Raw genomic sequence first — 16506 nt, forward strand, 5'->3', positions numbered from 1 at the left:
TTACAAGTGGATTTGAAGTTGGCTGAATAATGATAAGTACGAAATACGTTGTACGTTGTATTCAAATGTTGCAATGACAAAAACAACCTGCTTGCATTAAAAAAAAAAGAGAGAGAAAAGAAAATACATTGAAACTAATTTTTCTGTCAAAAGATTTTTACTTGTACATAAAAATGGGGGAAAAATCAAAGGCACAGGTGGTGTTTGATGAATACATCTAGTCAACAGTTAGTTTTAGTGGATATTAAGAAAATTTATTCAACTAGTCTTCTTAAACTTACACTTAATTAATCCTAGATTCGATTTAATAATTTATGTTACAATGATGATCCTTCAATTTAAACTATCTGGAGATCCTAGATTTGATTTAATAATTTATATTACAATGATCATCCTACAATGATGATCCTTCAATTTAAACTATTTAGAGATCCTAGATTTGATTTAATAATTTATGTTACAAAAATGATCCTTCAACTTAAATTATTTGGAGCAATAACACTATATTTCTTTAATTTTTTTTTTTCTCATGAACTCATAAAATAAGTAGAGCAATGTTGATTTGAGCATATATATATGATCCAGTTAAGGTGTTGAAAATATAATATTGGTTATTTTAAAAAATATTTAATTTGTTTTGTTTAGAAATATATTAAAATAATATATATTTTTTAAAAAAAATAATTTTAAAAAATCATAAAACTTGATTACTCTCAATCCCAAACAAACCCAGACTAAACTGAGTCTAAAGTTTAGAATAAATGTTCAATTTGTACTTAGTTTTCATAATTAGGATTTTAATACAGAAAAAAAAAAAATCAACACCATGGATTGAGTTGAGATTGCGACCCCAACTATATATATATATATATATAATGAAATCCTCGAATAATTATTTGGAAAGGATGAAATGGTAATTTGAAGTTAAATTTTCGTATGTAAGAAAACGGGACGCGTCAAACCAGCTGTATATTTGTGTGCTCGCGTAAGCATACATAAAGCAAGCAAAGACAGAGATACGAGAGATGGCATGCATCATTCTTCAGAATTCGAACCATGTTGACCAAGCTAAATTGAATTTTAGGATTTCAGAATACCATTTATGAGAATCTTGTCCTTCCGTGTGGAAGTTTTATTAAAAATTAAATTAGAATTAAAAAAAAAAACTAAATACAATGAGAAAAACACTGTGGACTCTAAACAATTAACCATTGTTGGAAGTTATTGCAGCTACTCTATAAAGCATTCTTGATCCACATTTCCTCCCGTGTTGGAATTTTTAAAAAAAATTAAATTAGAATTAAGTTTTTGGTCCCAATATACGACTTAACTTGCATATTAAAAGAATCAACTCAGGTTGATCCAAAATCTTTTTAAAATAATTAAAATAATATTGTTTTTGGTAAAAAAATATTTTTTTAGAAAAAAATCAACAGATTTTAATTAAATTTTACATTGGATTGACCGAGTCATATGTCAACCTGAGTTTTTAACTAAATCAAGCTGAGTCACTGTTATTTTTTTTTTAAACCCGAATCGATCTAAGCCTTGGATCAATCCGCTAAGCTAGTTCAAGTTTTATAGCTCGGATATAAACAACTTGTGATCTACTATCATTCTTTATCTGTATTTTCATTATGTGTTCATTTCAAAAGCAATTATCATGTATCGTTTCTCTTAAATATAATTATATTGAATGTTATAAGTGTTTTATATGTTTTTTTTAATCATCAATTGCTTAAATATTGTGTTTGATTAGTTTATCTTAATACAACGAACATATATAGAAAAATCAATTTCTATTCAAAGTTTTTTTTTTTTATTTTTCTATGTAATTAGCTTTTGGATAGTTTAGTTGTTTGTATTGATACTTGATTTGAGGTTATAATTTCCAATTTTTGATATTAAAGCTTTTTGAAGTATGCTCTACCAAACTACATTAAATTTTAATTTATGTTATTGTTTTTGTTTTTATCCATTTTGAGGCCCAACATAAATGAAAAAAAAAAAGAGAAAATACAAAAAATAAAAAAATGCTGGAGGAAAATAAAATAAAAATATTTCAGTGAGAAAAGTATAAAAGAACGCTCAGGAAATTATTAAAGACTGGTTGAGAAAGATCAAACATACAAGATTGAAAAATTTGACAGTGTATTTTTTACCGATGAAGGCTCTATTGGAAAAGATAATTCAATTTGAGGAGGAAAATTCAAAATTGAATGTTTTAGGACTCAATTAGAATTTTTCAAGGTTTATTTGAATTTATTGAGAGCTTAATTGCAAGAAATATTGATTTTAAAGTCAATTTATGCTATAATTGAAAGAAATTAAAATTTGGAGGTCGAATTGTAATTTTTATGAGTTAATTTGGTCAAGTCGAACGCTTGGTTGCATAAATATTGAAGTTTGATTGGTAATTAAGAACTTGATTGAAGAAACCAAGGACCAAATTGAAAAAGACGCGTGAATATAGGGGCTGAAATTAACCAAATCAGGGGCTAAATTTAAGAAATTGAAAGTTTGATAGTCAATGAAAGGTCAAAATGCACAAATTCAGAACCAATGACCAGAATAAAAAGGTGACCAACTAAGAGGTTGATAGTTGAGTTTGAAAAGGGTGCACTTGCAAGAAATTAAAAGTTTAGAGGCAATTATAAATGCAATTAAAATCAGTTGGAAGAATAGGGGCTCAATTGAAATTTTTCAAACCCAAATAAAAAACCCTAAACAACGCATTGTTCAAACTTAAAGAAGAGAAGGTGAGTGACACATCGTTCGATCAACTAGCATTTGTTTTTTACAGTTTTGACTGATTGAGTTAGCAATTTCAAATGAATGAATGTGGAGCTATAGACCTGCGAATTGAGCAGAGTTAGATTCAAATGAAAAGTGTGCATCCCCTCTACCAACTTTAGGTGACAATGATGTCATAATTTCTCCAATGAGACCTTGAATATGGGCAACCCAATTAGCCCTGACAGTGCAACTTTCATGCTAAAATTGATCTTCTTTTTGTTCACACACAAAGCCTTTTCAATGGGTTCTTGTCAAGAGTTTACAACCTTTCTTTAAAGATTAAGAGGTCACAAATGAATTCAAAACATCCCAAAACACTACAAATATCCTCCAAGTCGAGAGAGAAAACGAGGAAGAGGAGAAGAAAGAAAAGAAAATATAATAATAAAAAAGATAAATATCAATAAGAAACTCAAGTGTAAAGGTCCAAGAGCCTAACAAAAATATTTTTTAGCTTTGCAAGTTTATGAGAGGCAAAAACTTCCAAAAGAAAAACAAAGAGAGAGTAGTTATTTTAGGTATCCCTTGCTGATCCAAAAAGAGGTCATTTGTAGCCTGCTTTTGTTGTTGTTTTTTTTAATTTGTTTTGTTTTATACTTATGTTTACAAGTATAAAAAAGAGGATGGAATGCTTAACAAGTAATATTGCATTCACCTCTTTATTATTGTAATTTCTATTTAATGAAGTTATTTTGAAGTTATTATTTTTCTTTCTTTATGTTTTTGATGTATTAAAGTTGTTGCTCAAGTTTTCCTTTTTATATATAAATGTTGTTTTAGTGTTTGTTTAACTTAATCTATGCATGTTAAATTAAGAGTGTTTCTCCTTAGCTTGTAAAGCCTGTTCATGCACAAAATAGGTTCAGAAAATCAATTTTGAACCCATGTTGCATGAATATATAGGCTATTTTAGGTTTTTAGTTTTAGAATTTGGTATCTTATGCTCAATTTTGATGTTCTAATGTTCTTTTGTAAGTTTTTTAGTTTCAAATACATCTATGCATGTGACTTCTAGGCATGGCTGAAATTATTTTATTGCGTTTAGGCGATGTTCTTCATGTTATTGAGAATAAAATTGTCTTAGCCCCTAAATTTAGATCAATTTCGGCCTATTTTGTTGCACATAACCCTTATGCATGATTATTAGATAATCTAGGGTTTATTGTGATCAATAACATATTTTTTATGGTCTTTAATCTTAGTGTTTTGGTTTTAAACCAAAACCTATTTTAATAAAATTATGATGTTTAAGTGAAAATCGAAGTGATTGGATGTTAGATTATTGATGCTTGCATGATTTCAAACATGTATATGCCTTTGTTGTGACAAAATCTGGTTTGATTTGGAACCCATGTTGCTGGATTCGGTTTCAAGTGTTCTTCATGTTCTTTATTGTTTTTTTCTTTAATTCATTTTGTTCAAGATTTTTTGAGTTTTTTTGGGTGTTTAATCTTTTTTTGGCTTTGGTTTTGTTTTTGGGTTTTTTGAGGTCAAACCAAGATTCTTTGTTTGGTTTATAGTGAAATAAAAAATTTCAGGTCAACCCGATCAGGTCAACTCGGTCAGGTCGAATTAAAAACATTTAGGTCAAAGGGTTTAAAGATATTGTCATAACCCAATTTTTTTACTTTTATTTTATTAAAAAAATATATGAAATGAAAAAAAAAATGAGTAATAAATTGAAATATGAGCCAAGACAACATAAATTGGATGTTTGGGGACTCAATTGAACTTGAAATTGTTTAATTAATGGAATCAGGGACCTAATTGTTAAATGTCAGAAGTTTAGGGGCCAAGTTGAAAATGGCCATTTAAAGAAAACGGCGCCGTTTCTGTATCCATTATTCTCCGCCTTCTTCCTCGCCCAAGGGAGACCTTTTCAACAGGAAATCTATAATGGCTGATCGTGGAACATGATGCAGACTGTTTTGTTTCTCTCAAGCATGCATGGACGAACGTGGATCACTCCCAAGATCATTATCCACGTTCTCTGGTTTTATAAAAGCCAGGGAAAGAACAAACTGAAGAGTGAGGGGAGTAAAAAAAAGAGGAGGAGGGAAGAAAGAAAAGAATAAACAGAGAAATACTAGGACGGAGGAGAACGCAGAAAAAAAAACAGGGAGAACTCGAGAAGCAAACGAGACAGAAACAGAGAGAAGAATTGTCCAGCCAACACACGAGCACTAGCCTTGTCTCGGGTTGCACCACCCCTGAACAGACGGACGCGAACGAGCAGGAGGAGGAACGAGCAGGGGGGCAACCCAGGAGACACACATACGAAAAAAACAGAGCAAGAAAACGAGAGAAAGAAGAAGAATAAGAAGAAACAAAATAGAAAAAGGAAGGAGAGAAGGTCGAGGAGAGAAAGAACTAGGGTGCTCTGCTTTATCTCCGTCCCTAGAGTGCATGCAAATAAAAAACAGAGGAGCAACTAGCGTTGATCAGTTCGGCCGTTCATCTCCAGCTTCACCACACCAAGTTAGTAGTAGCCAAAGAAGCAAAGCCAGAAGAACAGAAGGGAAGTTTGAAACGGGTCCCTTGCTAAGTGTCGCCAAATCACTTAGGAAGAGCATCACTGTCATCTTCATCGTCTCCAGCAAACAAGGTAAGCCAGTTTTTCCTTTCGTTTTTCTTTGCCTTATTTTAAGAGGAGCATTGCCTCCTGTGGGTTTGGGCCCAACCGGGTCACTAGCTTGGAGCAGTGACCTAGCTGAGTTAGCGAGGTCAAATCCAGCTTAAAAAAATAAAAAATAAAAATTTATGTGTATATAAATAAAAAAAATATAAGTATGATTTTATTTTTTCATTAACGTTAGAGTTAAGAATAAAAATACTAATTCAAATTTATTTCATTGGATTTTATTTTGTCACATAAAAATAAAAAAATTATGCTTGTATAAAAATAAATTTATTTTATTTGTTTATTCACTGACATCAAAGTCAGGAATAAAAAATACTTATTTAAATTTATTTTGTTTTTATAGATACATATGTGTGTGTGTGTTCGCTCTCGTACAAAACCAAGCAAATCAAATAACAACATATATATATATAGAAACACACATATGTTTTGAGATAACATAAAAGTAAAAACCTTCTCATGATGAATCCCATTCAATTAAAATTGATCTTTAGATCAACTGAAATATACTTTCTTTATTACGGCACAAACATGAGGTAAACTAAGAAGTCTGGCATCAAATTCATGGATTATTTGTTACATACGTGAAACTAGTGAGAGGATTGCAGTGCTACATGTGCGTTTCACTATAGACGCTCAAGAAACAGATTACAAGTAATTATCCTGACAAGCAATCGTAAAAGAAAATATAGTATGGCTAGCTCATGACCTGACCCATTTGAGATTAATCCTAACACATTAGATCACCCACTACCAGAAATTCGCTAAATACCAACGGAATCACCAACGGAATTTTTACTGTCGGTATTTTTTCGGTCGAAATCACCGACGAAATATTTTTGTCGGTAATTCGGTCGGTATTTGCCGACGGATATAGTCCGTCGGTAATTACCGACCGAATTACCGACAGAAAATTCAGAATTAATGAAAAAAATGGCGCAGAGGTTTTGGTGGGTGATTTTTCCGACGGAATCACCAATGAAATTAAAACCGGGGAGCCGTACGCGTGATGGGACCTGTTCACCGTCAATAATAGCGACGGAATCACCGACGGATTTGAAATGCCAGATTCGTACCGGTGACGTAACCGGTGCACCGTTAAAAATACCGACGGAATCACCGAGGGATTTTAATAGCAGGTCCGTACGGTGACGTGTCGATTGCCCGTCAGAATTACCGACGGTTTCGCCAACGTATTCACCGACGGAATAAAACCGTCGGTAATTCCGTCGGCAAAAGTGAATATATGGCCACTCTGCCGACACTCTCCTCCCCATTTCTCCTTCTTCTTCCTAATCCTAACCCTCCCCATCTGCAAAGAACCAGCCCCCCCTCGCCCCAAAACAAAAATCTTCCTCATCTCAGCACAACAAGTTGTATTTCTTGAAGTTTTGTGGTCACATCATCCGTGTTCTGATTTACCGACGGATTTTATCATTTTTTGTAAGTAATTCTATCTATTAAAATTTTAACATTTAAATGTCAATTTTATTGTTTTTTTAGTATATGTATTTTTTTTTACTAGATGTACATGTTTTATTGTTATTTCTCAAACAAACTTGTAGTATATGAATGTATAATTTTATACTTGTTACAGTTTGTTTTAGATTTTGTAAGATTGTATTTGTTTGTAAATTGTTAAAACTTAATTTGTAGAATTATCGAATTACATGTTATGTTTTGAAATAATTAAGAGCTTGCTTAATGGGTCCTTTTTATAAAGGTTCGATAGAAGTCATGGATGATCGTTCATGGATGTATCTAGATTCACCCCAAGGATTGCGGAGGATGGATTATTGTAATGGGGTTCAGGGTTTTATTAATTTTGCAACATCTATTCCCAGAAATTTTACTGGAGGCGGTATTAGGTGTCCATGCAGGAAGTGTCAAAATAAAAAGTATCTGCATCCAGATGTTGTAATGATGCATCTTCTACACAAAGGGTTCGTGGAGGATTATGAGTGTTGGTATGCACATGGAGAGGTATTTGTTAGTAATAGGAGAATGGGAGAAACGGTGGTTGAGTCAACTTCTAGTGCTAGCAACGTACATGAAGCGACAAATGAGAACACTAATCCTTATAGAAACATGGTTATGGATGCAATGAGAATGAATCAAGATAATGTCAATCAATGTCCAATCGTAGAAGAAGAACCTAATGCAGAGGCAGCTAGGTTTTTTGATTTGTTGAAAGATTCTGACGAACCATTATGGGATGGCTGCACAAACCACAGTAAATTATCGGTCGTGGCACAGGTGTTCACCATCAAGTCAGATCACGGGTTGAGTGAGGCTGGGTATGACAAAATTATTGATTGGGCAAGAAGCATTTTACTTGAAGGGAACAGGCTCAAAGAGAACTTTTATGCAACGAAGTCCATGATGAAACCCCTCGGTTTAGGATACCAGAAAATTGACATGTGCCCTAACTTCTGCATGTTATACTACCTTGAAAATGTTGAGATGACCGAGTGCATGACATGCGGGCATTCCCATTACAAACCCAGAACTGGCATGGGGAAGACTCTAGTGGCATATAAAAAACTTAGATATTTCCCGATCACACCTAGACTGCAGAGTTTATTTATGTCACCAAGGCCTGCTGAGCACATGACATGGCACCAAACACACAATGCCGTTGATGATGTGATGGTGCATCCTTCTGACGGCGAAGCATGGAAACGCTTTAACAGTGTGCATCCTGACTTTTATGCTGAATCAAGAAATGTCCGACTTGGGTTGTGTACAGACGGGTTCAACCCATTTGGGTCATTTGCTGCTCCCTATTCTTGTTGGCCGGTCATTCTCACAGTTTATAACTTGCCACCGGGAATGTGTATGAGGCCAGAGTTCATGTTTCTATCTACTGTCATACCCGGTCCAAGCAGCCCGGGGCGGAATATAGATGTTTGTCTTCGACCGTTGATAGATGAGCTGGCGCAGTTGTGGTCCTCCGGATCTCTGACTTATGATATATCGAGGAAACAAAATTTCCTTATGTCCAGCTTATGGAATGCTTTCTGGTTGATGCACGCATGAGAAACTCGCATGTCCATACTGCATGGAAAACAACAAGGCATTCACGCTAGCGCACTCGACGCTCACAGTCCAGTGCTGGCAACCAGAATCGGCCAATTCATGGCTCGGTGACAACGCACACCGGCGGCTCCGTTTTGTTTGTTGCACATGCGAAACGGATGGTAAGATTAATTTAAATGAAATATATTGTTCAATTAATTTGTTGTTAATAATTTTTTTTCATTATAGGCTATGTCTCTTGGACGTGAGTCGAGCCCTATGGAGCTGTTTGTGGAGACGCACGTGCGGAGTCATGACCGCCAAAAGGGGACGCAACAGTTTGTTGACAACCGTGCTCAACAGTTTGTGGTATGTTTGTTCAACCATTTTATTTTGTAAGTTATTATTATGTTTATTAAATTGAATATGATGATTTTGTTTTTTTAGGAGACCTATAATAATTGGTTGAGAGAGAGATACGGGGACGATCCTTCGACCCATCCAGAATTCGATCCGGATTTGTGGATGGAGGCTGGATCGTCAGGTGGACTCGATAAAAATCGGGTTTATGGGCTCTCCAACACTACCGCCGCCAACTTGCGGTCGACCGGTACTGCTTCAACCGTTGGAAGCTCCCAATCTGTATCGAGCTCCCAATCTAAGGAGTCCGTGGCCTTGCGGCAAAGGTGCGACCACCTATCAGAGGCGTACACACAACTCAAAGAAGAGCAAAGATTGGCAAACGAACAACACAGAGCAGAGTCTGAACAACAAAGAGTGGCCTATGAAAAGCTTCGCCAAATGGTCATGAACATGACACAAGGTGGAACATGTGCGCCTAATCCTTTTTGGCCGCCTAACCCCCAGCCTCCTCCTCCTCCTCCTCCTCCTCCACCACCTTTATATTAATTTTTAATAAACATTATTTACATTTAAAATTTTGTTTAATGTTTTTTTGAAACACATTCATTTTGTAATGAATATTATTTAACTTTGATTTTTTGTTGCTTAATATAAATTTTATTTGCATAATTGGTTTGTATTACCATTAATTTATATTATTTTTTCTAAAAAATTAAAAAAAAAATTACACAGGGATTTACCGACGGAATAACTCCGTCGGCATTGGACAGTGTCTGCCACCATCACCGATGAATATTCAGACAGACAGATTCGGTCGGTATTCCATCCCATCACCGACATATTCACCGACGGAAATAATCCGTCGGTATAATGTAAATACCGACTAATTTACAGACGGAAATATTCGGTCGGTATATAATATCACCGACATTTTTACCGACGGATTTAGTCTGTCGGTATTTACATAACACCGACGGAAAATATTCCGTCGGTATATTCCAAGTGGGAAACTTTTTTTTTTGGCGCGCACGGTCCGTCGGTAAATGTTTTTTTTGTATTTTCGACCGATATAGCGACGGAATGTGGAATCACCGACAAAAGGTATTTCGACTGGCGTATTCCGTCGGTAATATAGTCGGTAAATAATTTACCGACAAACTTTCTATCACACACCGACGGAATATTTCCGTTGGTAAAACTGTGAAATCTTGTAGTGACCCTGTGGGTTACTTTGAGTTTTCCAGAACCAAACGATCTCAGGGCCGAAATGTACCACAGAAGACTCCAACCTAAAATATGGTTACTGGAGTCCAATGCAAATTAATTAGATCGGCCTTCCCCTGGTTTTGTATGAACTTTCAAATGATTATTAAAGTCTTTGCCTTTTTCCCTAAGGTTTTTCAGAGCCTACAAGGTCACAAATTGGAATCTCAGAGATGATGATTTACTCTTGTTTTAGTATCTATTAAATATTATCAAAATTATATTTTTCACCTGATATGGAAATATTAAAGATGAATAATAGTTATTCTACGTTAAAAAACAATAGAAAAATAAAATGTTTATACACAAATTGACCTCATAATCTGTTAGTTTAGACTTCTAGGTTGAAAGTAATGCTTATACAAAAGTGGAGGTTTATGCATTTAAACTGTAATATATTACTTCATTATCAATTTTGTGCTAACATCATCCATTTAGTCTTTGTGGTAATTAAACGACTCTGTTTCAGTCCTTCCATTCAGAACATCAAAATGTTCAAGATGAATGTGCTCGTTAGATGCTTTCATCCAAACTAACCTTGTCAAATGAACTTCTAATTTTTTTTAAGCAGGTGAAATTGAAATTTGATTACAAATAAAGGATATTTTACTGTTCAGAATTTCCTAAATTAAATTCAATTAAGAGGTTTTAATAAAATTTTAAATTTAAAATATTTTTAAGTGTTAAGAACAAGAAATTAATATCAATCTCTAAAAATACTACAAAAAATAAATCAGAAGTTAACTCTTTTGTTTTAAAATTTTAAAATTGAGAAATTTAATCTAAAAACTAACTTTACCAAAATACCCTTTTTTAATTTTTTTTGAAGAAATAAGATAAAAGTAATGGGAGTAATATAAAAAACAAAATAAATTGAGTTTTATCTTTTCTAAACATTTAATTCAATTTATTTATCAACTAAATTCAAATCAAATATCATAATTGAATTGATTTACAGCAAAGAATTGATTCCAAACATGCTCTTAATAAAAATATAATAATTAGTTGAATCTATCCGAAAGGTATTAGCCAATTTTCACTAGCCATTCTAGCTTGTAAAATATAAAGGTTAAGCTACCTTAGTGCTTAAGCTATGCTTTTGGCCTTGGATTGTGGCCATCATTTAACCATGTGGACCAAATCATGTTGGTAAAAATAGTTGCTCGTGGGGTCCCCTGGAGTATATTAGCAAGCTAGAAAATGGACATTATGATGGCAAACACCCTCACCTAGACCAGTGGTGGTAGGAAGACAGTAACATTGCCAGGCATTTGCAAGGGAGGAGGGGGCCTAAAACATGTACCAGACATGTTTCTGTGTAAAGATAAGATGCAAGAGTTTAAGTCAAGTTTCTTCCCGATCTTAACCTTTTCAAGTGGTTTTGCTTTATCTCGTAAGGCCAGGAATAAATGTCATGTTGCAAATTTCGATCGGAACCATCATCATACATTATAGGCTACAAGTGCTTTAAAAATACTATTCTTTCAACTAACGAAAGCATAAAGCACAACCCCACCACTTACATCCTTTCTGCAACAAAAGAGAAAAAGAGAGGGAGAGAGAGAGGAGGACATCCTTACACATGATCACAAAAAGAAGCCAATGAAGAAAAGGAGGATCACTCTGGGAGAGTGCATTGAATCTAGTAGTTGATGGGATTAGACCTAACTTCCTTACAGATACTTAGAATCAATTTAAAAAGAACTTGGGACCCTCCGCAGGCTGCCTTACGCGGTCAAATTATGTGAACATTGAAGGAAAGTTGAAGGGAAACGCTGCATTTATATATCAATCTAGCTGGTGTACCAAGGGTCTGTCTGTTTATGCCGCGTGATTGACCACACAAACAAATATACACTAAGATTATGTTTGTTTTTGTGGTGCTACACAGAAACAAACGGATCGTGTTGTCCGCAACTTAATTAAAAATCTTACCTAGGGTTCACTTGCTCTACAATATACAATAGTAAGACATATAGGTCAAGGGAAAACTAAAGTAAAATCATTATTTCAAGATATAGTATTTTCAGGTCCAACACGCTTAGAAGAGTTGAAGTTTTGGCTCTCCATGTCTTGTCCAAGAGAGCGATCGTGTGATAGAGATGGATTGTAAGAATACCATTTTGACCAAAAAAGATAATTAAAGAAGTTGATGAGACTTAGGACAGCTAGTAACCAATAGAAAAGGTCTAGCTTGTCTTTGTTCAGGTCATTGTCACTAAGCCAGCCACCACTGGAAGAGCTGGAGGTAATTTTGTTCACTAGAGAAACAAGGAGGGAGCTCAGGTAGAAGCCAAATGAGTATGAGCAATAAGTCATGGCAGTTAGAAAGGATTGCATCCCTTCCAAGGACTGTTTGTAGAAGAACTCTATAAGACCCACTGCAGTGAACATCTCTGAGAGACCAAAAATGAGAAATTGGGGAGCAATCCAAAATATGGACAACGTTTCCTGATGATCCAGAGCTGAGGTTCTTCTCTTCCTTTCAATTACTGCCGCTGAAACCATGGAAAATGTTGCGATAAAGAGTCCAACGCCAACCCTTTGCAGAGGAGTGATTCCAGAATCTTTCCCGGTGATTCTTCGGGCAAATGGTACAAAGACAGTTTCATAGAGAGGGACAACAAAGATAAGCATGATGTAAGGGATGGATTGAAGTGAAGCTGGAGGGATTTTGAAGCTTTTTGTGATCCGGGTGTTCATGGCACTTCCTTGTTGAACAGAGAAAGTTTGAAGCTGTGCTAAAATGGTGTTGAAAATGATAGTGCAGGAAAATATGGGAATGACTGAGATGAGTATCTTCACTTGCTCCACCTGGGCCACTGTGCATAATCTCCAGGTACTCTCACTTGCCTCACTTCCATCTTGGACTCTGATACAGGCCTTATCCAGGAACCTGTAGTAATTTGAAGAATTCAACCATTAAAAAAAATTACAATTAGACAGCATAGACAATAATAAAAAAAGATATTTCTTTTTATAGTTTATATTTTAATAAATTTATTGAAAAATGATTTTATAAACATATTTATTTTATGTCTTGTCACCTTTATCTTTTCGACATATAATCTCAATTTTTTTTTTACTAAAATATTAGCCAAAAACAATGGAAAAGTCTCTACATATATAGATCTACTTGATTAGGCTAGACACTCAGTGTTGTTGCATTGACATGATCAAATTAAAATGAGCAAAATTATCACAAATCAATGAAATTTTGAAATTACAATTATAAAATCTTGATTTCATTTTTGGTATCCTACCTGAACTTTTCAGTATGAAGCAGGTTGCTGGCATCAGCTGACGTTGCTGGGACGTGGCTTGACACATTGTTGTGGCAGCCATGAAGCATCTGTGCGTTCGAGGGACAGATTTGCTTTCTTTTTGTTATTGCAGCAACAAAAACCTAATGAGGAGAATAGAAAATTAATCAAAGAATTAAAGGAGACAAACAATTGTAGACATATATTGAAAAATTAAAAATTTTAAAATAACAAAGCAGGTTGATCATGGACGGCGGCATATATATGGTGATGCCGACTAGCTTTTTTTTTTTTTTAAGGAATAAAAACGAGGCGCAGGATGCGATCTATGAATCAGATGTGCATCAAGGCCATGGTGCATGAAGTCATAACATAGATCACTAAGCTGTATGCCCTTTATATTAAATAAAGCTAATTGTAATATTAAATGTTAAGGATTAATGTTATTTTAATCTGGGAAAGGAAACCACACATAGCCTTTGATTAGTCAAATTACATGCACTAGTTAGTTCTATAATCACAAAGATTGAATCTGAACCAAGAAAAGAAACAACAAATAAAACCTGAGCCACAGAAAAATTACAAAAGATGTTGAATTATCAGGCAAAAGGAAAATCTGATAGCAATTGGAGATAAAGAAACTGGTGGATATATAGTCAATCAAAAGTTTAAAAAAAAAAAAAAAAAACAACTTTTCTCCACACACTTTTCTATTTTAAAGCAAGAGGGAGAGGGATGGACTTAGGTTCAGGTTAAGCTTAAATCAAAGGGGGGAAAAGAGTTAAGTAGGAAAAGCAGACTTGCAAGCTTTTTGCTCACAACCCAGAGGTAAAAAGCCTTCCTAACTTGTAAAATTAAACATAAAAAGTCTAAAGCATTCAAAGTTAAAGAAGAAAGGAAAATGAGATTACCTGAGCAAATGGAGTGAAGATACTTCCTTTAGGAGGCTTGTTCCTGTACGAAAATGAACCTGAAATCAAGCAAATCAATCCTACAGCCATGGCAGCAGCAGAGACTCCCAAACCAACATCCATTCCTGAATGGGTTTGGACCCAAACAAGAACTGTTAGGGCAATAAGCTCTCCAATGCAGAAAGCAAAATAGGCTACATTGAAGTAGGTGGAGAGCTTCTTGGATTGCTTGGGGTCTTCCTTCTTGAACTGGTCTGCCCCGTGAGAAATTATGTTTGGTTTTAGACATCCACTTCCTAGAGCCACCAAGTAGAGTGCCAAAAAGAATATCAAAGCCTTGTAGCCCTTGGCCTCCACACAGTCAACTCCATCAGATACCATATCACAGCTAGGTGGCCTCAACTGAGGGAGATGGGCTTGAACGGACAATAATATGAAACCCTGTAGCATGGGGGCGGGGGATTAATGGTGGCGAATACTTCAAAGAAGAATGATTGAATAAATATTTTTCATGTGGGAATTTCTTAGCTCCTTCGGGCCCAGAAAACAATTATAGGAAAATAATAAAAAAGAATACAACACGGGGATTCTTCTATATATATATATATATATATATATATATATATATATATATATATATATAAGAATGGAATGACGAGGATATTCAACTTATGCGGGATGCGGGATGTTCAATAGATTTCTTATTTACGGTAAGATTATTTTGAAGGATAATGAAATGTAGGGGCCTCTATATTTCTAGACAGACAAAAGAATCTTAGATAGGCAACTTGTAGATAGTGTTTGAGTTTTAAAAGATTTAGACAGTACAAAATAAAAGATAATGTCGGAAGAAAAAAGGAGTACTTACAGAGAGCTCCACAAACCCAAAGATGAGCATGGTCCAAAAGCTCCCAAGGTAAGAATCTGAGAGGAACCCACCAAGGAGGGATAGGAGGAAGATAGTTCCTACAAAGTTCGTGACTATGTTCGCGGACTTTGACAAAGGAAAGTGCATGTCATTGAACACATATGTAATGAGATTGTTCCCAACAGCAGCAATTCCCATCATCTCAAAAGCTTGAAGCCCTGAATCATAGCAAACAGTGAAAATGTCACTTTTTTCTAATGAAAATCCTGTCTTGTTTTTATGTATGATTATTTAACTGCTAAAAGAAACAAGAATTTAAATACAGTATTAAAATAAAAGACAAGGAATACCACACCGAACCCAATAACAAAATCAATCATATAGCCTTGCCGAAACAAGGTTATATACTGTGGGGGAACCTGTAGACCACTAACCACTTCATAGTTTGTGAAACCTCACTGTTCTTCAGTTCTTATAGAGAAACGAGAGAGTTACAAACCAGGCATGCATGGAGACAAGCGCAATATTTTAAAAGATATATGGTGAGGAATTTTTATGATGTGTATAACTATTAACTAAGTACATATATATGCACAAAAATATAACTTAAAGGGAGGTGGGAGGGGGGGAGAGAGAGAGGGAGAGAGAGAGAAACCAAGAACGAAAACAGCAGCAGCCATTCCACCATGCTTAGACTTGCAGATTCTGCCTCTCCAATCAACAGACGTCTCCTCCACAGCACCAGACAAGGAATCTTGTTTAAACTTCAGTCTCGTCTTCTCCACACTACCATCCATAGTTAATATTCCGTGTCTTAAAACCTCTCTGTTCTATCTAAGAATTAGTGATCTTTATATATCAATATACCTCGTCTATTAGACACAAGAAAGAAGAACACTACTTGACAAACTCCAAATCCAAGAAAAAAAAATACTATTATATTATGCTGAATCAATAAAAGCTTTTAACTTATCTTCAAAGGGACTGCTTTTATGATTTTGAGACAAGCTAAGAAGATGGTTAGCCCCCATATTTATAATGTTATCCTTCATTTCCTCGCTCCCGATTTTTTCTCTCTTTCAGCACTCCTCGTCAACAGACTCACGAGCTAGTACTGCACTATGGTGGCATGGTCCCATGATTTGCTCAAAAACTTAGCTAAGCAAGACACCCCCCACAAACAATCCACAGTAACTAGCTAAGCATATAAACTAAAGTCTAGAAATGTCTTTCCACTGACCGTAGATTGGTGTGCAATTATCTGGGTACAATGGACCGTACAAGTAGCCAAATACAAGCCAGACGCTCGTGAATCATGGCCAATGTAGTTAGTATGTCATCTCTTGAAGTGGCATATATGTATGGGCCATATTTACCACCCAA

The 16506-nt window shown here is 35.1% G+C and overlaps 1 protein-coding gene across 1 annotated transcript; it reads right to left on the minus strand.

The window, feature by feature from the left end:
• Nucleotides 1-11843: 11843 nt before the first annotated feature.
• LOC118044305 (protein NRT1/ PTR FAMILY 4.4) lies at nucleotides 11844-16128 on the minus strand. The gene is made up of 5 exons (XM_035052558.2): nucleotides 15779-16128; nucleotides 15124-15341; nucleotides 14256-14696; nucleotides 13345-13487; nucleotides 11844-12977 (listed from the first exon to the last, which is right to left on the minus strand). The coding sequence occupies exons 1-5, from the start codon at nucleotides 15918-15920 to the stop codon at nucleotides 12092-12094; spliced, it is 1830 nt and encodes a 609-aa protein (XP_034908449.1). The 5' UTR covers nucleotides 15921-16128; the 3' UTR covers nucleotides 11844-12091.
• Nucleotides 16129-16506: the final 378 nt, after the last annotated feature.

This window comes from Populus alba, chromosome 19 (assembly GCF_005239225.2).
Source record: "Populus alba chromosome 19, ASM523922v2, whole genome shotgun sequence".
Taxonomy (NCBI): domain Eukaryota; kingdom Viridiplantae; phylum Streptophyta; class Magnoliopsida; order Malpighiales; family Salicaceae; genus Populus; species Populus alba.